Genomic DNA, 27,188 nt, shown 5'->3' with positions numbered 1-27,188 from the left:
TAGTCATGATGGACAGTTAAAATAGGCCTGTAGGTTACCTTCTTTTAATACAACTACTATTACTGCATACTTCCAGGATCCAGCAGATGCGTGCCATGCATTATTTGGTTCATTAAGATGAGCTAAGCTATTTCACCAAATGTTTCCATATCTCAGTTGGAAATCCATCTAAACCTGGGGATTTGCCAAAGGGCAATGAATTTTGTCTTTATTTCCAAGTTCTTCTTTAGATTTATCCGCTATTAAAGATTGTTTTTATTCCTCTTCTAAAGTAACACTTTTTGGGGGAGAGAATTATTTATTTTGGTATTTAAATGTGGGGTTGATTGAGGGAATGCATACAGCACTTGGTAGAACTGTTTAAGTGCCTTTAGTATGCCTACTGAGGGCATGGCCAACACTCCCTTCCTGATCTTACATGTTGGTGATCATTCTGGATACTTGCCTATGCCCGGGTTTTACTGTAAGCATTCTCAGTGCTGTTGTAATTTGGGCAAAAAGTAGTTGTAAGGTTTTGTTTTTTAAATAATGTACTGTGATTTGAGATCTACACTGTGCTGCTTTATTCCATTCCTTTTATGGTCTGTTTGAGATTGGGACTTTGCTGTTGACAGAATTAAGAGCTTAGCAAACGGTGTGCTGTCTTACCCTGTCCTCTTGTTTCTCTCTGAAGTGCTGTCTTACTAGTACCCCTCATCAGTTTTTAAACCTGTCCCATTCTGTGGGGTTAATATTTGGTACATTCTCCAGTAACGTTTTCATTATATCCAACAACCACCTCTTCATTGTTTGGGTTTTCTGGCATATAGGATGGAAACCTCCAATGTCTTGTATGTAAAGCTTGTTTTCCCTTTATAGTGTTTGCTTAACTAGTGCGTGTTCTGAGAGGTGTATTGGGTAGGTTTCCAATCCTGCTACCAAATACTACTGGTCTTTGTTTATACAAAATCTATCTCATCTGGACCATTGTTTTATCCGTGGGAGAATAATGGGCATAGCCCTTGTCCAAGACTAGTGAAGTTGTCATCCCACTTGATTTGACTTAGCTTTCCATTCAGAGTAAGCTAGTAAAAACAATCTAGCCCTAGGTCTGCCCGATACATCTACAAGCAACCATATCAGATTCCAGTCCCCATTGAAAAAAACATCTCCTCTGTAGAAGTTAACTCAACTAGTGTCCTTTGTATTTCTTTCTCTTTTGATCTTTGGGGTAAATGTAAATTAGCTAGAGTGACCACTTGTTGATTTAATTTGCCTCTGACTGACCCAAATCTGCCGAGAGGATCACTTTTCTGTGTGTGGATTTGAAATTAAAATACCCAAGAGAATAACACCTGCCCCCCCCCCCCTCCAATAACATGGATATTCTGCTAAGGTATAACTTTTCCTTCCTTCTACAGAGACTTGTGGCCTTCCTCATCTAAATGGGTTTCATGAAGCACAGTTACATCAGCAACAGCTGTCTTAATCATGATGAATATTCAGGCTTTCTTAATTAGGTTCCAGAGTCCATTTACTTTCCAGGACAGTGATGACCAAGTCCCCATATATAAATTATCATTATATTCCGTCATTAACAGCAGCTATACAAAAACAAAAACCCTTTGGAATATTCACATACATTGGAAGTACATAACATGTTAAATTTGCAATTGAAGGAGGAAGTTGTTCGTTAATAGGAATATAGTTAGGCCCTAGGTGAAATAACTCACTCCATGTTAATTTTACAGCACATAAGGTGTTAGCTTGCCAGTGCTAAGAAATAAATTTTGAAACCAAACAAAATCAAAAATGGGTTTAATAACCATAGTACCCTTACTTACAAAATTGTAGAATAGATTTGACCTTCCAAAGATGAAGCATGGCTCCTGTCAACCAAACTGTGAATGTTACAATGTGGTGCTGCATAACAAAACAACGAACAACTTCCTCCTTCAATTGCAAATTTAACATGTCATGTACTTCCAATGTATGCGAATATTCCAAAGGGTTTTTGTATAGCTGTTGTTAATGACGGAATATAATGATAATTTATATACTGGGACTTGGTCATCACTGTCCTGGAAGGTAAATGGTCTTTGGAAATTAATTAATTAAGGCCTGATTTTTGCTCTTTTCTACCCTTCCAATCTAATCATATTAATCAGTACCTCTCACTTGTCCTTGTATGCAGTATATGTTTCACTCTTAAATTAGATATTAAACTCCCAGGCTTCTTACAACATACAGTATCCCTTTAAGGATTAATCAGCTTAAAGTGATAGGAAGTGAAAAAAGGTTATGTTGGAAAATTCCATCTGAATGTTTCACGCATGGATGCCGAAGATTCCACCTATGTAATTTTGTCAGTCTCATAGTTCCCCTCTTGTGCATTTTAATAAGGTCAGAGTCAGACACCTAGTAGTGGATTTGTATGCCATTAATGCCATATTCAGTAATAACTCTTTTTAATAATTACAGGGTAGATTCTTACCCCAATTCACAATTTAAGGTCAAACAAAAGCACTCCTGATGTTGCACTGTTCCTCTGATGGCATTTTCTCCTTTTCTCAGTAATTAAAGCAGCTTTTTCTGTCAGCATCAACTGTCTTTTGAAGACTGGACAAAGGTTCCTAGGTCTCAGTGTTTGCTTCATCTGATGCTGAAGGGAAAGGGCAAGCAGTATTTACTTTGCGACACCAGAGTTTCCATTAATTCTTTCATCCTTCCACTGGAATAGTCCCTCAAAGCCTTTCTTGTTTTTTCTTGGTCTAGGAATGATTTTGCCCCTCCTGATAAGAAAATATTTAATAGTTCAAGATAAAGTAATTTAAGCCTGAGTTTTTGCAGTCTTCACTGTTTTATCAGGGGGTATAAACATAGCCCTCTACCTTCTAGCACCAACCGAATAATGCTGCTCCATATATATCTGTGTTTCAACCCAAAGTGTTTTGTTGTTAGGCTTCCAAAATTAGGAGAGGAGATCTTCTTTTTGTGAATAAAATTCAAACTTTACTATGATGTGTCTTGGCGCTGCATTGGAATTGCATTGGGGCCGCCAGAGTGCTTTATGTGCTCTTTAAATTCTTAGATCTTCAGCCATTGTTGTTGTCCATTTTGCCATCATTTGCAGTGTCAGTGCAGAAGGCTGTGGGGTCTATTCCCATCCCATGTAGATGGATTGCTGATACTGCAATGCAGCGTAAGGGGGGGTGCTAAACTTCTGAGTGTGTTGTCGTTTGGATAAGACTTTAAACTAAGCTTCCATTTGCTTGAGTTGGTGGTAGCTCAGATGAATGTAAAAGATCCCAAGACACCTATCAAAAAGATTAGGGGAAGTTTCCAATGATTTGGACAAATTTCCTATAGTAGTACAAGTACTACCTCTGGCCACTTATGAAAAGAGGACACTAGCTTGTGGGAATAACCCAGTTAGTTAACAAAGAGAATGAACAATGCAGCCACCAGCAGCCAAGGGTCACACAGGAGAACAAACTGCAAATGTCGAAACCAAAAACTCCAAGCAACCACCACACCTAAAAGCATACGTAGTTTATTAAAAATACGACAGGATAAATGCTTTCACACAAAGTGCTTCTTCAGATCCATATAACAGACAAACATTGCATCCAAGTTTAAATATCTTAGCAATAATAAAACAACCAATAAAAGCTAATCAATAAATAAGTCACTGATGTGATCTACTTTTCTTAAGAACAAGTTTTAAAGGCATAGTAGCATTAATACCTGGTGATTTATCTGCTTGCATCCTTGCTATCCACTGCATGTTAGCTAACTCTACTCTTTTGTTAATATCACCCCCCCCTTTTATTATCTGATATCAACTGCAGTACTGTAAATTCAAACGTGTGCCCTTCATTACTAGATATATGGTTAGCTAAAGCGTTAGACATTCATTTTCCTGATGTCACCCAGATGTTGCATAATATGTTCTTTAAGCATTCTGGTCATCTTACCAATATAAGAAGAGGCACATGATCTACAGATAGATGAACTAAATTTTTAAATCTACAGTCTGCATACAAGTTGAAAGTGACTACACGATTGGTAGAGGGATGCATGAAGGTATCTCTCCTTGAAACAAATGAGCAGGTCCTGCAGTTTCTGCATGGAAATGTACCATGCCTAATTAGAAATCACCCTGGCACTGCTGTTAGTGGTATAGCAGAACTGCCTTTTCAAAGAAAGGTGGTTTTTAAAATGTAGAAAAGGGTCTCTCACCTACTATAGCTCTTATCTGATCATTAGACGCCAAAATAGGCCAATATTTATTTATAATCTCACATACTTTAAAGATGTTACTACCATAGGTGAGGGGTAATCGTAAAACATTTTTATTCGCTCCCCCATGTGTCATCCTTGTATCATAATCATGGGCTGTCCTATAAAAAAAATGGCTTCCCTATTGTGTCTCGCAAACCTTTAACCTGTAACGTAATTCTACTTAGGTTATTTTGATTATATCCTCTCTTCATTAGCTCATCTTTCAGCTCCAAAGATGCTCCCTGATGAGCTTGATCTTCAGTATGAAGTCTAGACATTCTTAAAAACTGTCCTTTAGCTAGATTATTAAAAACATGCTTAGGGTGCATATTGGAGCAATGCAACAATGCATTCTTTCTACACTTTTTCATAAATAAAGAACTATGAATTGTACCATTCATCAGAGCAACCTTAGTATCTAGAAAATCAATAGAATTATTAGAAAAATTCAAAGTAAATCTGAAGTAGTCACTACTTCGTTCAAGATATTCTACCAACTGTTGCAGTTGCACATGTGTACCTTGCCACAGAACAAAGATATCATCCGCAAATCTTTTGTAATGTAGCAAGTGTGAACTAAATATATACTGTGAAAGGACCACCCTGCTTTCCCAGTCTGCCAACACCAGGTTGGCATAACTGTTCGCGCAAAGGGTCTCCATAGCAACACCAAGGTTCTGCATATAAATGGTCTCCTTAAACATAAATTGTTTACCAAAACCAGTTCTAACAACATGCCTAACAGTTCAGTATGCATAGAATAGTCAGTATTGTTTCTCAAAAAACATTTCACAGAATCAATCCCAAAATTATGGGGTATTATCGTAAATAAAGTACAAATGTCTATTATAACCAATAAAACATCAGATTGAAATGGCCCATGATTTTTGCAAAAATCTCCTAAAGTGCATAGAAAGTGTTCAGTGTCTTTAAGAACAGCTGTTGCATTTTCTAAAGGTTCAGAAAGGAATGATAATGCCACCACTGTCCCCTCAACAGAAGCTCAGTTGAATGTAGAGCAGCAAACACCTTTGTTAATTAAGTAACTTTGCTTGCTGAATGTCAGACTGCTCCAATAGATTTGGCTCCTGGTACTACAGGAGTGGGAACCTTGAATTTGTCTCCATAGCCGCATAGCAACCAGATGACACTAGGTGGTGATAGACCAAAGACCATAAATCATGTGACAACTACAGGAAGTGCTTTTCCTGGTTTACCAGCCCCTTTCAGGCTGCCTCAACCAAAGAGGATTGGCGTTGTTTTTCAGCCAAGGCTGGAAGTGGAAGAAAACATTTTCAGAGGAGGAGAACTTCATGGAACCAACACACTTCAAGAGATATCAGCATTAGTTCTTAATTTATCCTCTGTTGAACGTACTGCATCGCAGAATAGCTTACTTAATAGAGGATTAACTTTTGCACCAGCTTGCCCTTCGCAGGTTAGTGATTTAATTGTAGATATCAAACGTTTCACAAGAAATGTGGCACTTAAACTTGCATTTTCAAATGAGGGAGTTTCTGTAGCCAGCCATGTGAAGCGTTCTAGTTTATATAATCCTCAGTTGCCACCCATGGTTGATACTTTTGTTAAACTCTGTGAGAAGGAAGTGTTGGGCACTCTGCCAGCAAATAATGCTTTTTATAATTTAGATAAAGATGAGGCCATGGCTCTACAACAATTAAGGAATGATTCCAGGCTAACAATATGCCCAGCTGATAAAGGAGGAGTGATTTTTGTACTAGATTCAGCAATTTATGCCAACAGCATGCAAGATATGTTAAATGACACTATCACCTATAAGGTTACATTTCGGACGGCTGTTGAATCAGTTGTGAAGAAAGTGCATGAAACCATATATGACTTATTAGTAATGTCTATGATTAATAAAGATCTTTGTGACTTTTAGTTGAAAAGCCATTAATTCATATTATTCATGGTTTACCCAAGGTGCATAAATATCTGTTTTAGTCCTCCTTTTGTCCAGTTGTATCAGGGAGGGGATGGGTGACTGAGTTTTTATCCATCTTCATTGAAAGTCGGTTAAAGGCACCTTTAGAAAAAGAGACAGCTGTTCTTAGACACTGAACATTTTCTATGCACTTTAGAAGATTTTTGAAGAAGATGATAGTAGCTTAGTAAAAAAAAAGTGGCAAAGTATTAGACAAGTTAAGCAAAAAAAAGAACTGTAAATAGTAGAGTAGATAGTAATAATATTCTGCCTGGTTTTAGACATGAGCAGAGCCAAGAATTGGATAGGTGAGACTTGAGATGTGTTTTAAATATATGAAGATTTGACATGGAAAGTAATGGCAGTGGGGTCATATTCCATAACCTGGAGATTCTACTGTAATGTAATGATTCACCCTGGAAGTTATTAGAACTAGTGACTTGTAGAAGTAACTTATCAGAGGATCTGAATTGTCTAGTGTCGGAGTGGGTTTTAAGTAGATTTTGTAGAGCTGGACATTTCTCATGTTGATATATTATCTTATGGGCCATTAAAAGTTGGGTATACATAAGGACATTGGGTAATTCTAGCCATTCAAGTTGCTGCAATGAAATATAGTGATGAGTTCTAAATGGGGCATTGTTAGCAAATCTGGCAATTTTATTATAACATACTTCAAGTTTAACTAGATCAGTTCTCTTCAGATTAGTGAAAATAGCAGAGGCATATAGAAGGGGTGAAAGTAAATGCGTTCTGACAATGGATTGCCTGGAAAAATCAGTGAGCTAAGGTTTATCTGTATAAAGGGAGCCAAGTTTAAGTGAACATTTTTCATGGCAATTGCCAGGTGTTTGTCAAATTTCAAGTTATCTATTATACCAAGAAATTTAGTATGAGAAATTGGTTCAATCATAGTGTTATTTGAAGAGTATATTTGGAGTGGTATAAGTTTGTTTGAGGATTTATTATCTGTAAATAGCATTAACTTTGTCTTATTGGGGTTAAGGATTAATTGTGAGCTGGCTAGCCAAGATTCCACTTCATTAAAAGAGAGATGAGTTTTTTTTAGGAGTTCAGAGTGGGATGGTGCTGCACATATAATAGTAGAGTCATCTACATATTGTATAATTATAGCTGAGTTAGTAGCAGATTGGTGCTTATTTATAAAAATATTAAATAAGAGGGCCCAGAATTGATCCCTGTGGTGCCCCAAGTATAACAGGTAATATAGGGGAGAGTTCATTATATGATTTTACTGCTTGTTTTCTATCTGATTAATAGTTATGAAACCATAGGAGGACATTATAATGCAATACTAATATTTGTCAGTCAACCCTTCTAAATACTTCTTGTTGCTTCTTTCCAGTGTCTGCCTTATTTCTGCGATGTTTTAAACACCATTTTCATTTTATCCCACTCACTATCCTTTCTGAAGAAATGTCTATATTTCTTAACTCTCAAGTCATTCCCACTACTCATTATACATAAATTCATCTGTTGATCGGATAAGTACGAAAGAACCAGTGTCTCTCTTTTGCTTCGTCATCCTGCATATATCTTAGTTTTTATTGCTGCATGATCTGAAATAGTTATTGGATGCGATGATGCTTTCAATTTAATACACCTGCTGCTATGAAATTTAATTTCTGTCCAGTATAGCCCAGCTTTTATATCTTGGGAAGTAATATGCAAATTCTGGCTGGGTTCATACTACTGAATTGATATCTTCATACCAAATGAATATAAATATTTTTTTCAGAAATCTACCCTATTTTTATTATTTTTTTCTCTTCTAGTTCCCCTGATACATCCTAAGTATTGCAAATCAGGTTGCATTCCCTACCCATGGATAATAATCGTTGCTGGAAACATATTGTTTCTGTCAAAACTCTCTTACACTCCATAATAGCAGTTTAGGGTACGATATAATTAAATGCCAGTGTAATCATTTTCCCCTGCTGTAACCCGTTAGTACCACAAACCTATCATTGTCTTTTTTCCACTCTTTTTTCACTGTTGAGTCTCTGTCGCAATCAGCATTATTATTTTCATTTTCATTTGTTCCTGATATACTGCTGAATATCATCCCTAAAATTCTCTATTTGTCAAATTCATATGTTCATTTATATCCGAATATGTCTACTCAACATTGCTCTTTGCACCCCACACTTCTTAATATAATTTAGTATTCTACGGTGCGGTGGTACAGAAGTTAATGTTGTTGCCTCGCAGCAAGAGATTCTCTGGTTCGATTCTTGTCTGGGGGTGCCTTCTGTGTGGTGTGTGCATGTCCTCCCTGCATTTGTGTGGGTTTCCTTTGTGTGCTCTGGTTTTCTCCCACTTTGCAAAAACATGCATTTGGAGCATTTCACCCCAGACCTCCGCTGAAAAATTTCTCGTTCCAAGTCTGACTTTCCCGATAAACAAATGTTAAACACTTTGTCCATGTCTGTAAGGCCATTTACATTCTATGATAATAGGGACAGAATAGCCATTATTATAGAAAGCTATTGCTCCCACATATTAAGTATGACAGTTCTCTTGAATGTACATTTCCAACTTTTAGCGTGTATGCACAAGTTAATGTTTGGCAAGCTGGTCTTTTATGTAGTTTCTTGTTATCTCCATTTCAACCTATGCCACATTTTTCAAGACTTTATACTTTAATGAAAGCACTCGTACAGAAATTAAATAGATTTTCAGAATCCCCATCCCATTTTATCTTGGAACAAACATACATCTTTGTACACATTGGTTATTGACAAATAAAACAGCTAGTGAATTTGCAATTGCATGAAAGAGTCTATGTAAAGTTCACTCAGAACACAGTGTTCAGTCCCTGTAATGATTAATTGCTTGCACTTTGTAGACATCTTGTCTCCCACTCAAAGCCTTTGCTAATGGGACAGAATAGTGAGTAACTTTACAAATACAAAAAAAGCGTTACCATTTGTCATACATTTGTTCATTTTATCTTATTTTCCAAGACTGTTTGCTTAAGAAAGCCTATATCTATAGTTTAAAATATGGGTGGTATTCTACATATCCACCTGTATAAAAAACAGGGCAATTGGTATCAATTGTACATATAATGTGTTCCTCACACATTTACATCACCCATTTCATCAGCAAAGGAGATCACTTTAATAAATTTAACTTATTGCTGTCCAGCCTTTCTTACCTTGTTACAAAGGCTGATCACTTGACAACTATGAAAAGATACGTTTTGCTTTAATATATGTAAGTTGTACAGCAATCACTGATCAGATTTACCCCATCCATATTTAAAATGTCCCTGACAGCACACTACACAAAACTGCTTTGAACTATATATATACAATTTACTTTATATAATGTTTATTCAAGTATTAAAATCGGACTCTGTATTTCTTGCAGTTACTCTCTAAGTCGCTTCATTGTCCTAACATTAATGACAAAGTGGGAAGTAGTTTAACCCAGTCAAGAAAAATTCCATTCTTTCTTGACCACTTCTTGCAAAGCCGCATTTCATGCCTAATCCTATGTCCGAGATGGATGCTTTGCAGTCTCTCATTTATTCTCTAATTTCACATTGTTCCTGGTCTTCTTCCTAATCGTAATCTCCTAGTAACAACCTCTGGTTCAAGTCCAAGATACTACTGTTTCTTCTTACCAGCTCTTATGCTTTTTTTCTCTTGCTCAAGCATTTTACTTTGGAACAATGGAAAAGGTTTCACTGGAAAAGCCTGTCTAATGACCTTCTTATTGTCAGATGAATGAAAAGTCAAGTCCTCTTCTGCTTGACAGCTGACATTTTTGGCTATACTGCCATTGTTTTATTTCCTCCTCAGGCTGTTCTGCATTTAAAATGTATTTGTTACTTGTGAAAAAATATTCTGAAGGCAACTGGATACAGCAGTTTGAATCTCACACTTGCCTCTTGACATTCCATGATTGCTCAGATCATTTTCTGTCATTTTCTGCAAACATACTATCTGCAGTGTTTAATGCTTTCCCTTCTGACACAACTTTGTCAGGAGCAACTTTTTCTACTGGTATGATTGCAGCTTTACAAATACAGGTTATGGCTGCTTTCTCAAGGCCAGATTTGGAGGATACAAATCCAACTGTGAGAAACACATGTCTATTTGCCTATTTGTACTTTCATTGATGCAGTTTGTTCCTTCTAGTTTCTCTGGTGCAGTAGAAAATATCTGATTTTCTCTGCGTGTTTTAACTCTTATGCTTAGAGACTGCTCTTTTTGAGAAGCCCTTATGCTCAGCCAGACTTTATATCAGCCTCTGATTTTTTGCAGTTTTATTAGTTCATCTGAATAACTAGTTAAGGCTTCTTTTATTTCTTCTAGAATTTATTATGACATTATATACTGTTTCAGTGTTTCACTTATTTTAAACATCACTGAATGCATTTAATTTTTTTTCTCTAAATTATTAGATGCCATCTCCTCTACCAAAGCTAATGTTTATTTATTTTTTTTTGAACAGCTGCAAGATTCTTCCCAAAGTCATTTTTTTCTTCTCCTTTTCCGGTTGATTTTCTCTTATGTTCTAGAAATTTCTTCTTTGGTGGCGTCCTGGCACAGTCTTCCCCCTCTACTGTTCCCTTAATGGATCTCACTAAGGAGCCACAGTTGCCTTTGTGGCAGGAGAGTTTTGCTACGACCCAGGATGTCAGCTGTGGCGTACGTAATTTGATGTCTCACAGCCATCCAGAGACTCCGAGTCAGCAGGCTGAGCCACTTAGGAGAGGGGTGACCCCTGCCCTGGGCACTCGCCCCTCTTCAGGTGGACCGGCCTTCCAGCTAATGGAGAAGGCTCTGGCATCGGTTGGTGATCCTGTGCTGTCACTCTCCCCGCTCTCCTCCTGACCGCAATATACGCAAGTCGCTCCTAGCGGACACCGGGCGCAAGGGCCTCAGGATATGCTCCCACAGGAGACCCCTTTTGCACCATCTTCCCCAGCTTCTCCCTCTGAGGAAGTTCATCAGAAGAGCTTGTGGAAGAAGAAGCACATGGACCCAACAGAGGAGTCCCTTACTGAAGACACAGACTTTGATGATGGGGAAGGGTCCCCTCGCTCACCCTCTGAGGTATCCTTTGGTGATGTCTTGAAATTCTTAAACAGAGAGGTGACTGGCAGCCCTCGAACCCGACCTCTGAAGAGTCTGTGTTCCTGCAGGCCTTTCGTGCCCAGCCCCCTACCTCCTGGGTTACTCAACCTGCCGACGAAATGGTCCAGCTCATCTGCAGCATGCGTGGAAGGCTCCTGACACCATTGAGGCCATTCCCCGGAGGCCAGATAAATTTTTTTCCCCTCCTGCTACTGATCCCCATTGGTCCAAATGTCTTCCTGTAGATGCTTTGGTGGTGTCGGCCGCAACTAAAAAGGACCTGGTGGAAGAAGAAAGCCAGAATGTCCATCCGCCCAGCAGAGAGTCCCGGGCTCTGGACAGAATAGGGAAGCGTACTTTTGCATCAGTGGCCTTTGCAATCAGGTCCCTGAACTATATGGCGCACTTTACCAGGCTTCAAAGAGATTTAATTTCTGAGCTCTCTGAAACTTTGGCTGGTGCAGTGTCTAATGAGGTCCGTGACAAAGTGGCCTCTCAGCTAGCCACCATTGAATCGATATCTAACTCCTCCATGCGCCTGATATTTCATGCAACAGAGGGAGCAAGTTCAGGCGTTGTTCTGAGACGACACGTCTGGATGCGCTTGTGTAATTTCGCAGAACCCTTCAAGGCTTCCTTTCTTAATGCTCCCATCGAAGCCTCTTCATTGTTTGGACCCAAGGTTAAAAGCACACTGGCCAGATGTGAACAGGACGGTAAGACCCTTTCTGCCATGTGTGTCCGTTATTCTTCCTCTCAACGGGCTTTCTCCAGAAACCAGAAGAGTGGGAAGATATGGTACAAAAAGTCTCAGGGTCTTTTCCGTGACACACAGGCCGAGTTCTCCCCTAGAGGCAGAGGGGAAAACTCACAGGGAAGACGCCCTTTTCGGGGCAGAGGGGGTCCATGTAACCAGGGTTCCAAGGACTCTTTCCTTGGCCAATCCTACCAGCGCTCCTGAAGAGCGGACCAACTGCTTTCCTCTGGACGTGGTTGGGGGTCATTTCTCCTTGTACCCTTCTGCCTGGCTAACCATCACCACCAATTCTTGGGTACAAAGGATAATAACCAGAGGTTATCATATTCCCTTTGACCTTTGTCCCGCTTCCCTAAGAAACTTACCTGACGTTCCACCCAGTCAGAGGAAAGAAGCAGCTTTATAGATTTCAAAACTGCTAAGAAAAAGAGTCATCCAAATAGTCCCTCCAGACCAGATAGGATCCGGATTCTACTCAAGACTATTTTTGGTGCCAAAGAAAACTGGGGACTGGAGACCAGTTTTGGATCTCAGTGTATTGAACATGTGTGTAAAAGTACAAAATTTCCGGATGGTCACAATACAGTCTATCCTTCCACTTTTAGAAAAAGACGATTGGATGTGCTCGATAGATCTTTAGGATGCGTACTGCCACATAAAAGTGGACGGATCATCAAGAAGATTCCTTCACTTCCCTGTGGGAGACTGTCACTACCAGTTCAGAGTACTGCCCTTCGGACTCTCTACAGCCCCCAGCGTGTTCACAAAGTGCATGGCAGTTGTCACAGTTCACTTGCAACTGCAAGGATTCCAGGTATTTCCATGCATAGATGACTGGCTCATCTCCGCCCCCACCAGACATCTATTGGAAGAAGCCCTGGCATACTCTCTCCTTTCTGCAGAAAGGCTAGGCATAACCATAACGTGGCAAAAATCCAATCTCACCCCTTTTCAGTCCACAGAATTCTTAGGGGTCATCTTGAATGCAAAGAATTGCAGAGCATCCATTCCAGAGCACAGAATTCTAAGCAGCAACTGATCCCAATCCTTTCAAGGGGGAAATCCACAGCTCACTCTGTTCTACAAGTGTTGGGTTCCATGGCAGCCTCCATCACCATTGTCCCCATGGCCAGGTTTCACATGAGGCTTCTACAGTGGCTACTGCTCACCCAATGGTATCCCTTTCAGTACCTTCTTTCAGCCAAGATTCGGATAACTCACAGGTGCAGGCAGGATTTAAACTGGTGGATGGCCCACAACCCGTCACAATGGTCTCGCCCTTCTTCCCCCAACAGCCCAAGGCTACAGTGACCACGGACGCCTCCCTGATTTGGGGGGGGGGGCTATGTCAGGGACAGACAGTCCAAAGTACTTGGTCCAAAATTGAGGTCCATCTGCATATAAATGTTCTAGAGCTGGGGGTGGTGCTTCTGGCGTTGCAAGCATTCCATCCCCTGCTGCCGTCTGGGACTATTGCGATACAATCAGACAACATGGTGGTGGTCTGGTACATCAACAAACAGGGCGGAACCAAATCTTACCCACTTTGTCGAGAGGCCATGAGGATATGGCAATGGGCGATGGCTACCAACCATTTTCTTCTAGCAACGCACATTCCCGGGAGTACCAACGTGATAGCAGACAGATTCAGCAGGTGTATACTACAACTTCACAAGGGGTCCCTGAATCCCTTGATAGCGGCAGAAATTTTCAACTGCTGGGGTCTTCCTTGCTGCAACCTCTTTGCGTCCCCTACCAACTACAAATGCAGCAACTATTTCACCCTGATTCCCCCTCTGGGACAGTCACCCAGGGATGCTGTAGTCCACGACTGGCCCTCGGGTCTACTTTTTGCATTTCCACCTCTCTCCCTCATTCCCCAGTTTCTGAAGAAAGCCTGCCGGTTGAAGAGCAAAGTAATCCTCATAGCACCATATTGGCCTCGTCAGATTTGGTTCCCCTTTCTTTGGCCTCACCTGCTAGATCAACCGTGGATTCTTCATCCAACCCCGGGGTTGATCTCCCATCCGCAGAATCAGTTTCACCCCAACTTGAACAGCCTGAAGCTCACAGCTTGGCTCCTCCAAGTCCCTTGATTGCCAGGCAGAATGATCTTTCTTTGCCAGTACGTGACATTCTTATTGCATCTCATAAGTCTTCCACCAGAATTACATATCTCAGCAAGTGGAAAAGATTTGGCTGAAAGAAAAACGGGTAGATCCTTTTTCAGCACCAGTGTCGATAGTACTGGAGTATCTAGCTACCCTATTTCAATCTGGTCTATCTGCCTCTACCATTAGAGTTCATTTGTCTGCAATATCTAATTTCCATGATGGTGTCCAAGACTCCTCTCTTATGTCACACAAATTATGCAAGACTTTCATAAAAGGCATGAATCTTCTAAAACCCCCTTTTAGAGAACCCTACTCAACCATTCGACCTGCCATTAGTCCTACAAGCTTTGACAATGCCACCTTTCGAACCAGCTTCTTGTGACCTCAAATATGTCATGGAAAACCTTGTTTTTGGTCGCCAGTACTTCTGCCAGATGTATCTCTGAGCTTCAAGCCTTATGCATCAAGAGTCCATATTTGACTTTTCATAGAGATAGAGTGTCATTGTGAACTAATCCTTCCTTTCTGCCAAAAGTGATCTCTGAAATTAATCAAACCATTGAATTGCCAGTTTTCTTCCCCAACCATTTAAACAAAGGAGAGTATTGCCTACATACCCTAGATATTCACAGGCAAATTTTCTTCTACTTGAACAGGATTAAGGCCTCTCGTAAAACAGACCAGTTATTTTTGGCCTATTCTGGACCTAGATTAGGATGTGCAGTTGCTAAGGTCACATTGGCTAAATGATTGAAAGACTGCGTGACCTTCATTTATAGACAACGTAATATCCCATTACCTACTACCATAAAGGCTCATTCTACAAGATCGGTGGCAACTTCTGCTGCCTTCCATGCCAGAGCGTCTTTATATGACATTTGTGCAGTTGCAACTTGGACTACTCCTCATACCTTCATCAATCATTACAAATTGGATTTGGCCTCCAGGGGAAGAGCATCTTTTGGTTCTATGGTGCTCAAGAATGTCCTTCCATGAGAGCCTCCCAGGTATAAAGGTAGCTGGGGACTCTGTCCCACATGTAAGGAATGAACAAGGATTAACAATATCAGATAAAGAGTCTAACCTTAACATTCCATCTGTATTGTTGATCCTCGTTCAGTCATTACAACCCTCCCTCCTTCCCCCTCCTGTGGCTTCTAGTGGATCTCACCATCCGGTTCTATTAAGTCATTTGACCAGAGGTAGCCTCTACCGTCTTTTGACTTGCAAACTCAATATGAGGTAACAGGGATAGGGGAATTCTGGGTAAGAGTTTTAGCTCGAGAGTTTGTAGCTGACGTGAGCTTGGAAGATGGCCGGCTCAGTTCCAAGGTCGGAACCGATACCCACATGTAATGACTGAACGAGGATCAACAATACAGATGGAATGTTATGGTAAGACGTAACTTCTTTTTATGCCTTCTGTTTTATGGGGGTGGCTGTTGTAAAATCATGCCATAAATTCTCAAGATTTGGGGTGCGTGTGTATTGGTGGTGCTTTCACCAAATTAATCCAGCTGGATTAGTGCTTTACCTTGGTCAAGAAAAATAGATGTCATATCTACATATGCAGCATTACTTTGATTAGCAGGGAGTACAGATTGATAATGATGTGTTTTACTTTATAGAATGCTAACAAGGAATCTAGAGTGAATGAAATGGTGGACCTTGTACGTGACAACTGGGATATGTTTCAAGGTAAGATAAGATCATGTGAGCAATATTCACTGTGATACCTGTATCTAGAGTACGGAATTCAGGACACTGTTACATTTCAAATCCATTATGGCTGTGTACTTCACATCCTAGCTAAACCTATGTCATGCTGTTAGCTGAGTCCCATTGTCTATTTTATTACTTTTCATGCTGAAGGGCTTAACCCTGACTATAACACCATGCTTGGTAAACACAGTTACAGTTTAGGACAGTATTAAAATCTGAGAGACTGGACACAGAAGCAATGTGCAGATCCAGCATGAATTTAGGCAAACTGGATACATGAAGAGTGGACCATTAACTGAGATATGTCATGTTTTTTTCCAGAGTAAAAGTATTTCAGAACATTACCAGCTCCACTGGTATGAGGTGATTAAAATTACTGTCAAACATTTACTAATTCCACCTGAATTTTACTGATGATATTTGCACAACATGAGAACACAGCACCGTAGTTTGCCTCACAAATTTAATTTTGTTTGGTGCTTAAGTACTCTGTTAATGTTCTAGTTCTATTAAACAAATCTGTTGCTGTAAACAGAGCAGCATTTATATGAATTACATTGCCTTGATGGAATTCCCAGGCTGCTGCAGACCAGTGTTGTAGCACATTTCTACAGTGGAACAAATCCACATAAAGATGAAGTTCCATTTACTGTCTGCGAGTGGAAGGACAGTGATGCACATGAAAATACACAGCTCTGTTTGGGAGGTCAAATGAAAGGACTGAAGTTATCTGATTTGTGCTGGATATAGGGTGTTGTCCTTCCTGTAGTGGCATTTATGCCTCCTGCTGGTCTAGAATTTGTTACTTTGAACACCAGACACTGGAAAGTTTATGAACATACACTAATGTTTAATTACATTATGGCCATTAATTGAATTCATGACAAATGAAAATGTAAGAGTAGTGCAGCAAGAAATAACCATGAATTAAAATATTCTAAGTTCATTTTATTAATGAAACTTATATGAGAATTCTCTTAAAAAATAAATTAAAGAAAATAAACCCACAGTTCTAAAAAAATGAGAAATTAATACATTACTAAGTTCTGTTCAGTTACATTGCATAGTTGTGTGGTAATCTGGGTGTCATTCACTCCGTCAAGTCAGCTGCTTGTTAACATAGTGATTGGCCCTGAAATGCTGTTGGAGCGCTCAATTCATCAAAATTTTAAGATTTTGGGTGGACAGAGCATCGAATGAATGTGGGTAAGATAAGTGTGGGTTTGGGAAACTAATTTCCAAACACTCAGCTGATGTCCTTCATGGATGCATCTGCAGTCATAACAAGTGGGTTGTCCTGTCGTCAGGCAGCCCTGCAGTCGGCCGGATTCCAAAGTCCGGGTCCGGCTTCGGCTGATGTCGCACTCCACCCGACGTCATCTCTGTTGGTCTTCGGGTATAAAAGCATCAGCCGACGCCATTTTCCTCAGTCTTTCTTGCCGCGTGGCGCCCGAAGCAGAAGCTGTTCGCAAGTGCCGGTCGGTCGGATCCAGAGATTACTTCTACCGAATACTACTTCGAAGACTTCTAAAGCTAAGTACCCCGTTGGGGACTCTTTCTTGCCTCAGCCGATGTCAGAAAAAGTTAACAATTGTTTAACCTGTGGGAAACAAATACCTCATAAAGATTTCCACTCTTACTGTCTGCCTTGTTTAGGCCCAGCCCACGACGTAGCAGCCTGTTCGGCCTGTGCCTCTTTCAACCGACGAACGCTTAGGCGTCGGTCGGAGTTTGCAGAACAGTTTTTCCGTTCTGATTTTGCGTACATTATGCCGTCGGATACTCCGACTACCCCCAAAAAACGCAAAGATAAAGACCGACACTCGCGGTCCGCGGTTTCGGCCGAAACCACGGTAAAGCAAACCGCGAGTGTCTCGGTTTCGGCCGAAACCGAGAAAACTGCTCAAAGTACAGCTGAACCTATTCTTACAACTGAGGCCCCTGCTACAACTCTTGAATCGACCTCAGAAATTTTACCCACTACGGTGGTTGACTTATCAGACACCATCCCCTTGGATGTCTCTACCCCAGCACGTGGTGCTGCTAGGCCTCCAGCTGCCATGTCCATTAAGGCCTTCGCCAGGGCTAAAGCAGCCAAGACTACTAAAACAGTGCCTGTTAACCCCCCACATCCAGGCCCTCTTCTAGTTCTCAAATGCTTTCTTTGGCAGAAGATTTAATTTCTTTAATTAGAGGATCTCAATCTCACCCAGACAGGGCCTCTCAGCCCCCAGAGAAGAGACCTAGGGCAGAGCCCCCTGAGCCAGTGTCTTCTGATGATTCTGCTGATGAATCAGACATAACTGACCAGCCTGAGGCTCCATTCTCCAATTTTGAAGATTCTGATGCTGAAGAATCCATTCCAGCTGCTTCCCCACCAGAAGAATTCTCCTTTGGGGAAACCTTGCATGCCATGCGAGAACAGTTCCAATGGCAGCAACAGGATTTTTCAGACTCCAGAAAAAGACTTAGGACCTTTCTGCACCTCCCACAGCACAGGCCCTTAGCTATACCTCCTGTTCTACCTGTGGTGGATGATGCTTTCAATGATGTTTGCTCCGCTCCAGATTCTTTACCCCCAGCCCCTGCCAAACCAGACAGATTTTACAGGGTGCCAGATACTCATCACCACCTTTACAAGGCCCCACTTGCAGACCCAGAAACTATATCCCAGGGTCCCAAGGCAGTAGCCGCGACCACAGCTAAAAACCCTTTTCCTTCTGAAAGGGAAGCAAGGTCACTAGACAGATGGGGTAAAAAGGTCTACACTTCAGCTACTCTCTCAGCTAGAGCTTTAAACTGTCAGTTTCACATGATACAATACCAAGAGTTTATGCTTGATCAGTTAACTAAAAAACTAACCACTGATGAATCTCTTGATAAGAAATATGTATTAGAGATGGTAAATAACATACAACAGGTTAGCAACCATTCCTTAAAATGTGGCTATGATGCACTGGAGGCTTCATTTAGATCAGCCATGACAGGCACAGTGATAAGAAGGCATGCATGGCTAAAGGAACAAGCTTTACCGGATCATGTTAAAGCTAAGTTGCTAGATGCTCCTATGGACAAGACAAGTTTGTTTGGTACACCTGCACAGCAGGTTATGAAGAAAATGGAAGAAAAGGCAAAATCTGTTCAAACTGTTAAAGATTTCTTGCAGGGTCAACCCCCAAGGTTTAGCAGGAACTGGCCTGCCAAAAATTGGTCCTTTCCTGACTCCACAAAATTTCAAAGGGGCAGGAATAGACGCTCCAGAGGCAGAAACCAATCCAGAGGAGGTGCCTACAGAGGACGACAGTGGCAAGGTAACAACAGAGGCACAGACACAGCCACTGCCACTACATCAGCACAACCACAGTGACTTAATCCTAAATCCGCCTACCAGGGAACAAATAGCAGCTCCTCTAGGCGGAAAGTTAACCTTATTTTCAAAGAACTGGCACTACATAACAAAAGACAAGTGGATTTTACATACCATAGATCAAGGTTACCGGTTTCACTTCCACACTTTACCAGTCAAAAGAGGAATGCCAAATCTACCTCCAAATCAAAAAACAGAGGCTCTACGCCAGATAATGGAGTTAGCAAACATGAGAGCTGTGGAAAGAGTGCCAAAGGCAGAACAAGGAAAGGGGTTCTACTCCAGACTATTCCTAGTTCCAAGAAAGGAAAAAAGTTGGAGACCAATTCTCGACCTGTCCACCTTAAATACATACATCATTGTCCCAAAATTCAAAATGCTGACCCTACAGCAACTTCTTCCCATGCTGGGCAAGGAGTCTTGGCTGGTAACTCTAGATCTCAAGGAGGCATACCTGCACGTCCCCATTCGACCAATCTGCAGAAGATACCTCAGATTTCTTGCAGGATCAGAGCACTATCAATTCTCAGCATTGCCCTTTGGCTTATCTACTGCGCCCAGAGTATTCACAAAATGCCTGGCATCAGTAATCGCCCATTGCAGACTACAGGAATTCAAATTTACCCATACCTGGACGACTGCCTGCTACAAGGGGACAACAAAAGCAAGCTGACAACAGATTTACAAAGGGTCATTTACTTGCTACAAGGACTGGGATACACAGTCAATTTACAAAAGTCAAGGCTGATACCATCCCAAACAAGGACATTCTTGGGCGCGGAATTGGGCACAGTACAACAAATGGCATTCCTGACTACAGAAAAACAAAAAGAACTTCCTCTTTACTTCTTGGCACTAACAAAACTGAACAAGTTAACAGCAAGAAAAGTTCTGCAGGCCTTGGGCTTCATGGCATCATGCATAATCTTGGTCCCATTTGCCAGACTACATATGAGGAAACTACAGTGGTACCTAAAGAATTTATGGTCCCAACACAGTCACAGTCTAGAAACAGAAATCCCACTAATTCCATGCTTAAAACAGGAGTTCCTATGGTGGGCTCAGGCATGCCAGTCAAACCCAGGCCTACCCTTTCGCAGATGTCAACCAAGCCAGACCATCACAACAGACGCTTCAGACCTAGGATGGGGGGCCCACATGCTGGACAAATGCGTGCAAGGATTGTGGACACAGGATCAACTTCACCTGCACATCAATCTGAAAGAAATGCTGGCAGTAAAACTGGCAATCCAAAAGATCAAACCATTTCTCAAAGAGGGCCAGTTGATGATAAGGACAGACAACACCACAGTCATGTGGTACATCAACAAACAGGGAGGCACTCATTCATACCCCCTATGCAGAATGACCTTGGAGCTGTGGACCCTGGCACTCAGCTACAACATTCAGTTACAGGCAATATTTGTACCGGGGAAAGACAATACTCTAGCAGACATATTAAGCAGAACCACTTCGGATGCCCACGAATGGAAGCTGCACCCAGACATCTTCAAGACCATCTCGAAGAAATGGGGAATGCCACAGATAGACCTATTCGCATCACCTCTCAATCACCAGCTCAAAAAAATTCTGCACAAGGACATTCCACCCACTAGCATGGAAAGTGGACTCACTCTCCTTCAACTGGAAAGGCCTAACAGCATATGCATTCCCACCTCTTCCTTTGATACACAAGGTACTACTAAAAATCAAGGAAGAACGTCCAAGGATAATCCTGATAGCTCCAAACTGGCCAAGACAACACTGGTACCCACTACTGAAGAGCATGTCTCGGAACAATATGTGGCCAATACCCCTGATGCCTTTGATGTTAACTCAGAACAACTACAGCATCATACATCCAAACCTAAAAACGCTGCAACTGACTGCATGGAACATCACATAGCAGCAGCTAATTCAGACCTTTCCCAAAGAGTTAAAGACATTATTCTTGAAGCACGCAGACCTTCAACAAGAAGGAACTATGCTGGAAAATGGAAAAGGTTTGTCATTTGGAGTACGGAAAGAGGAAAAGATGTGTCAAACATAGATATGCCTAACATTCTGGAGTATCTGGCTGAACTTCTTCATTCAGGCCTGTCCTACTCCTCCATCAAGATACATGCATCAGCTATTTCAGCAGAATACAGCTTTGATCCACCTGTTTTTTCGCACCCTTTGCTCAGGCAGTTCCTCAGAGGAATCAAGAATGTAAAACCTCCAAGGAAACCACCATTACCAGCTTGGGATTTAAACTTTGTGCTAGAAAAGTTGACACTATCACCTTTGAACCAGCAGCAACAGCAGACCTACAACACCTGTCATGGAAAACTGCTTTCCTACTGGCAATTACTTCAGCAAGGAGGGTTTCAGAACTACAGGCCTTAATGGCAGTGCAACCCTTCCTAATCTTCCACCAAGATAGAGTGTCCATGAGGACTAATCCTACATTTATGCCCAAGGTGGTATCCAGAGTGTCTTTAAACCAGGCAATCCACCTACCTACCTCCTTTCCCAACCCACAAAACAGAGGGGAAAGAATACTGCATACCTTGGATGTACATAGACAGCTACGCTACTACTTGGACAGAACAAAAAATAGCAGAAAGACTGACCAACTTTTTGTAGCCTATGCAACAGGAAGGGAAGGAAAAGCTATTTCCAAACAGACAATCTCCAAATGGATAGGAAATTGCATACGATACTGTTACTCCTTCCATGGAAAACCAATTCCACAGGACATAAGACCTCATTCTACAAGGGCAACAGCCACTACCACAGCCTTCTTACGAGGAGTGGCAACCAAAGACATTATTGAGGCGGCTACTTGGACCTCCGTGCATACATTTGCCAAGCATTATAATTTGCCTCTATATTCCAGATCCCGAGCAGGGTTTGCCACTGCTGTACTGCAAGGGATCCTAAACACACCATAATCTACTTTTATCCTCCTCCCTAGTTGGCTATGGTATTCTACCCACTTGTTATGACTGCAGATGCATCCATGAAGGACATAGTACAGTTTTGTACCTACCATAAATGTAGATGTCCGAACTGGATAGCATCTGCAGTCAGGATTACCCTCCCTCCTTCCCTCTGTGGTACTCCTAGGGTGTTTACCCTCCTAATAGCTAGCTGTTGGGGAGTCTTTATGGTGTATTTGTTTGTATATATGTACATATATGCTTATTGATGTGTTTACCTCTATCTATTTGGAAACATTGGCATCTATCCAAATTTTTAGCCTGCAAGAGGGCTACTGGCATCTGGGGCAAGAAACACTGAGGAAAATGGCGTCGGCTGATGCTTTTATACCCGAAGACCAACAGAGATGACGTCGGGTGGAGTGCGACATCAGCCGAAGCCGGACCCGGACTTTGGAATCCGGCCGACTGCAGGGCTGCCTGACGACAGGACAACCCACTTGTTATGACTGCAGATGCTATCCAGTTCGGACATGTACATTTATGGTAGGTACAAAACTGTACTTTCTGAAGGTTACTCCGTTAGGGAGTATGCATTTCAACTGTCTGGATTTTTGCAGTGTGTCCAGATTTTTGCCACATATGTTTGGTCTGTTTTCCCTAAAATTTGTGGTTTTCTGACAAATCGCTGGCAAATCAGAGGGCTGAAATATGAAAATAATGGCAGACATTTGAGTTTCAGACTTCATATACTGCAGAAAATTCATGCTACTGCAAAACCTTTTATTCTGTCAACTTTCTAAGTTTGTAAGAGCAGTATTTAAAAAAAGTGTGCCTGTCTGTGTTTTTGAACTGTCTTAGCTAGTGATAGTGTTACAGGAAAGATTTTTCAAAGGTGTAAGGTGCTACTTTACTAATACCTGCTAAACCTGACCCTAGCCCTTCTTCTTACTTTTGAAAACCTTTTCCATAATAGTACCACTACTGAGATAAATTTGGTGTGAATGTGTGGTGGTGGTTTGATTGGATTGCAAAAGGAAACTGTACGATTCCTTTTGCATTTGTTTTTGTTTTAAATTAAATTTGCTATCACTTCAGTATTAGTGCTTTTGCATTTTGATAGTTCAGCATATACTTGTGCATGTGTGTGTGTGTGTGTGTGTGGGTGTGTATATATATATATATATATATATATATATATATATATATATATATATATATATATATATAAATGTGTGTATGTATATATACATATACAAATATATATATATATATATATATAAAACGTATGTGTGTGTGTAGTGGAGGTACAGGGGGTTTGCACCTCTGCAAAAAAAAAAAAAAGATTTCTTGCTCTGCACATGTGTAATAGTGTGTTGGTGTTTGCAAAGTCGACATTTTGTGGTTAACTTTATGAATGTCAGTCATTGGGTCATTTGCTGTTTTATCAGTAGACTTTTGTGTGTGTGTACGTGTGTGTATGTGTGTGTGTATGTGTATATATATATATATATATATATATATATGTATATATGTATATATATATATATATATATATATATATATATATATATATGTATATATATATATATGGTTCTAGTTTGTTTTATTGATGTTTCAGAATGTTGAACCTCATATGATCGACATTCTGAAATGTCGAAAACACAACAAAAATACTGTTTTTGCAGTGGGGCAAGCCACCCTGAACCCCCTGCTAATTATGTACCAACTCCAAGATACAGTAGGGAAGAGGGCAAAGTCCCTAATCCCTACTGTACCACATTCTCAGAACAAACAGTAGTCCAGCTCTTCCCAACGTTCATTACAGAATGCTGATCATATGGTCTCAACAATATGAAGTTTAACTTTCTTCAATGTTGATATACCAATTTAGTACTAGTACAGCAATTAGTGTCACTACCTCACAACTTTGGGTTCTTACAGTTTGTGAGGAAGCCGGTATGTGTTTTTTGTGTTCACGTGTTTTTTACCAGCTGCCCTGGTTTCCCTTCACATTCTAGAGACATGATTTAAGGTGAATTTTGCTATCCTCTGACTTTGTACATAGTTGTGTGTGCTGTTATAAGAATTAATGTGTGTGCATGTGTGCTTGTGTGTAAGGCCTTCCCTCCATTACTTTGTAGGTAGGGTGTGTCTTGTGACACTGTGTAGTATTAAATGGTTATCATAGAATAAATGTATATTTATGTAGTTATTTTGTCAATAAAAAAAAACTTTCATTTTGCAATAGGGGGCTATACACCTTTCACTCTATATAATCAGATCTGAGGTTGCACCAGCTTTACAGGATGGTGCAATTTTAAAAAACATCACAAAATTCGCTAATTTTTCTATTTCAGTGAACTGAGGTGATCATGTGTATAGAATCATTTAAAGATGCGAACATAGTTTAGCAAACCATGACTCAGCTGAAGCTTTTGACTGAATTGTGAAAGTTTGGGAATGGGAGAGATGGGAGGACTTGCCCCTCCTCCTTTTGGACCCATGTTAAAGCCTGTTCCCAGCTTTCTTTGGGATTGGATTCGGTTACTAGGTTGAGCTATGGTTTAGCAAGTTATGGCTTGACAAATTTATATATATCCATGTATGTATGTATAGCCATGGGACAGAGAGTTCATGGCTATGGACAGTTTTGGCAAAGGACAGTGCATTTATGAAAGCCTGATCTTTTGTGTTATTAACTTTCTCTCTCGTGTGTTTCACTAAAAGACTTCTGCAGGTGAATAATCCTTGGAGAATGTGTTGTCTTTAGTCCAAAAAGCAGCAAGCATTTGAGAATATCTTCAGCCAGTATCTGTTTTTGGGTTTCTTGTAGCCAGCAGCTGTACCATTTGGTAAAGCAGAACTTTGAAGCCATTTTTCTTCTTTAAGGCTGCCTGAGTTTCACTCTGTTGCCTTGTTTAACAGTGAGGCGGTCATTGGTTAGACAATTAAAGAATTTATTGACATAATAAGGTAAAGTAGTTTGAATGGTGAGAGGTTATGTAGTCCTGTTTTAAGACAGCTTACTTACTTAAAAGGCAGATCTGCATCTCTAACAGTAGCATTATCTTCTCGGAGGGCTTGTAAGACTAAAAGCAGTGCTGATTGTTTTTTTGCCGGCCAGAATAGTAGGTCGTCATTTTTCCTCCCATTTAATTCATCTTAACAAGACTGATAATCTGTCAGCTGAATATTTAAAACAAGCAGTAGATGTTCTGATGCTCTTCATATACATATTAATAAACCGTGTAGTTAAAGAAAATCATGTTCCCAGCCAGCTGGAAAATGTCATACAGTATTCCATTGCACAAAGGTAGCTCTGCTGACTTCTCACATTACAGACCTATTGCAGTGTTATCACCACTCTCAAAAATCTTGGAAAGATGTTTTAACATGTAGCTTATCGATCACCTCATTAACAAGATTCTCCTATTCTAAACACAACATGGCTTATGGCCCAGCCATAACACAACCATTGCTGTCTTTATCTTCACCAATACCATAAATCAAACTAGAAATTAAGGTAAATTGGTCTTTTCCCTCATTAGTGATCTTTCAAAAGCCTTTGATACAGTCTGTCACCAATAACTCCTTGAACTCTCGTCTTTGTCCTGTTTTCACAGCTAGTTATCTAACAAGCTTTCACCATATCTCCCAGTCACAGCTGGAGTACCACAAGGATCAATACTTGGTCCACTCCTATTCAGTATTTTCACTTACAATCCTCATATTGCAAGCAAACTTGGCATCACTGATCAATACGCAGGCAGTTCTGCACTTACTGCTCTGTCTTAATTCTCCCAAAACTTCAAGAAATCACCCAGTTCTTCTCCTCTTCTATAGAATCTTTGCTAAATAATTCCAATTTACTCCTAAATCCAAATAAATCTAAGTTAATGATCTTTACCCCTAAAAAATACAATGACCTAAAACATACCTTCAAATTATGTACACATCCATCTACACTAAAGGTGAAGTGGTTCTTCGTTCTAAGCTACTGGGAGCCCTAATTTGAGAGCAACTAAAATTCAGATGTCATCTCCATCAAGCCATTACAAAACATACGTGAAACTTGGCTTCCTCTACAAAACTAAACAATATCTCACAAATAATGCCAGAAAATCCATTGCCAGATCATGCGTACCTCTTCTGTGCACATCTACTATTCTTACTAATCTTAAAACTGAAACAGTGAAATTCGAAACATGCTATAACAAAGTAGATAAATGAGCATACAAGTTCCATCACTGCATCATCTTAAGAGAGCTAAACTGGTTAGAATTATACCATTACTTATCCTATTCCCAATTAGTCATGTGTAAAAAAAGTATTTATATGCCAAAAAAGTGCCCTGCACTCCAAAACATGCAGCAGTACTACTCCTGTACCAGAGACCTGCTTTCTAGGTAAAATATCCTCCCTGCTTACCATTAAGTCCATCAACAAGGCAGGGGACTCCTTATATTCCAATTAGTTCTCAGAATTATGGAATTCTATTCATCTCACAATCAAACTGACAGACAAGTTAATAAGTTACAAAACTCAGCTGAAACAGTTCCTAAACAAGATTTGGCTTTGTACATGTTCCACACCTGAATACCTAGATAATTATAACAACTGTATGTCTGCTTCTCTCAGAATACCCTTGAAGGTTGTTTTTTTATGTACATAATGTTTCTGTTACTCTCTTCTCTGCCCTTCTTACCATCAGAACTTTTCTGGTCAACACGCTCAAAGTAAAATAAAGATGGTTGTCTCAAGCCATTTCTTTTTGCTATTCTCACCATAACAAGTCATTTTTAGGTAGAGTCAGACCCACTCTTCCAGGGCTTTGGCTTCTTCTATGGCTTTCTGGAAAGGGGTGGACTCAAAGATTTCTAGAGGCAGGATCATGTCCTCTGTGCATACTTTTACAAAGTATTACAAACTGAATTCCTTTTTTGAGACCAGAACAGGCTTTGTTGGGACCCTTCTTCAGG

The 27,188-nt window shown here is 40.5% G+C and overlaps 1 protein-coding gene across 1 annotated transcript in view; it reads left to right on the top strand.

The window, feature by feature from the left end:
• The window catches only part of WDR4 (WD repeat domain 4), a 468,232-nt gene that overhangs the window by 423,075 nt on the left and 17,969 nt on the right, over positions 1–27,188 (top strand). Inside the window, exon 10 of the mRNA XM_044072230.1 lies at positions 15,822–15,891. Coding sequence (XP_043928165.1) covers positions 15,822–15,891 — 70 coding nt within the window. The remainder of the gene's footprint in view (positions 1–15,821; positions 15,892–27,188) is intronic.

This window comes from Protopterus annectens, chromosome 5.part0 (genome assembly GCF_019279795.1).
Source record: "Protopterus annectens isolate FY-2018-M chromosome 5.part0, PAN1.0, whole genome shotgun sequence".
Taxonomy (NCBI): Eukaryota; Metazoa; Chordata; order Ceratodontiformes; family Protopteridae; genus Protopterus; species Protopterus annectens.
The sequence above is the reverse complement of the archived record's forward strand: the minus strand, read 5'-3'. Positions and strand labels throughout refer to the sequence as shown.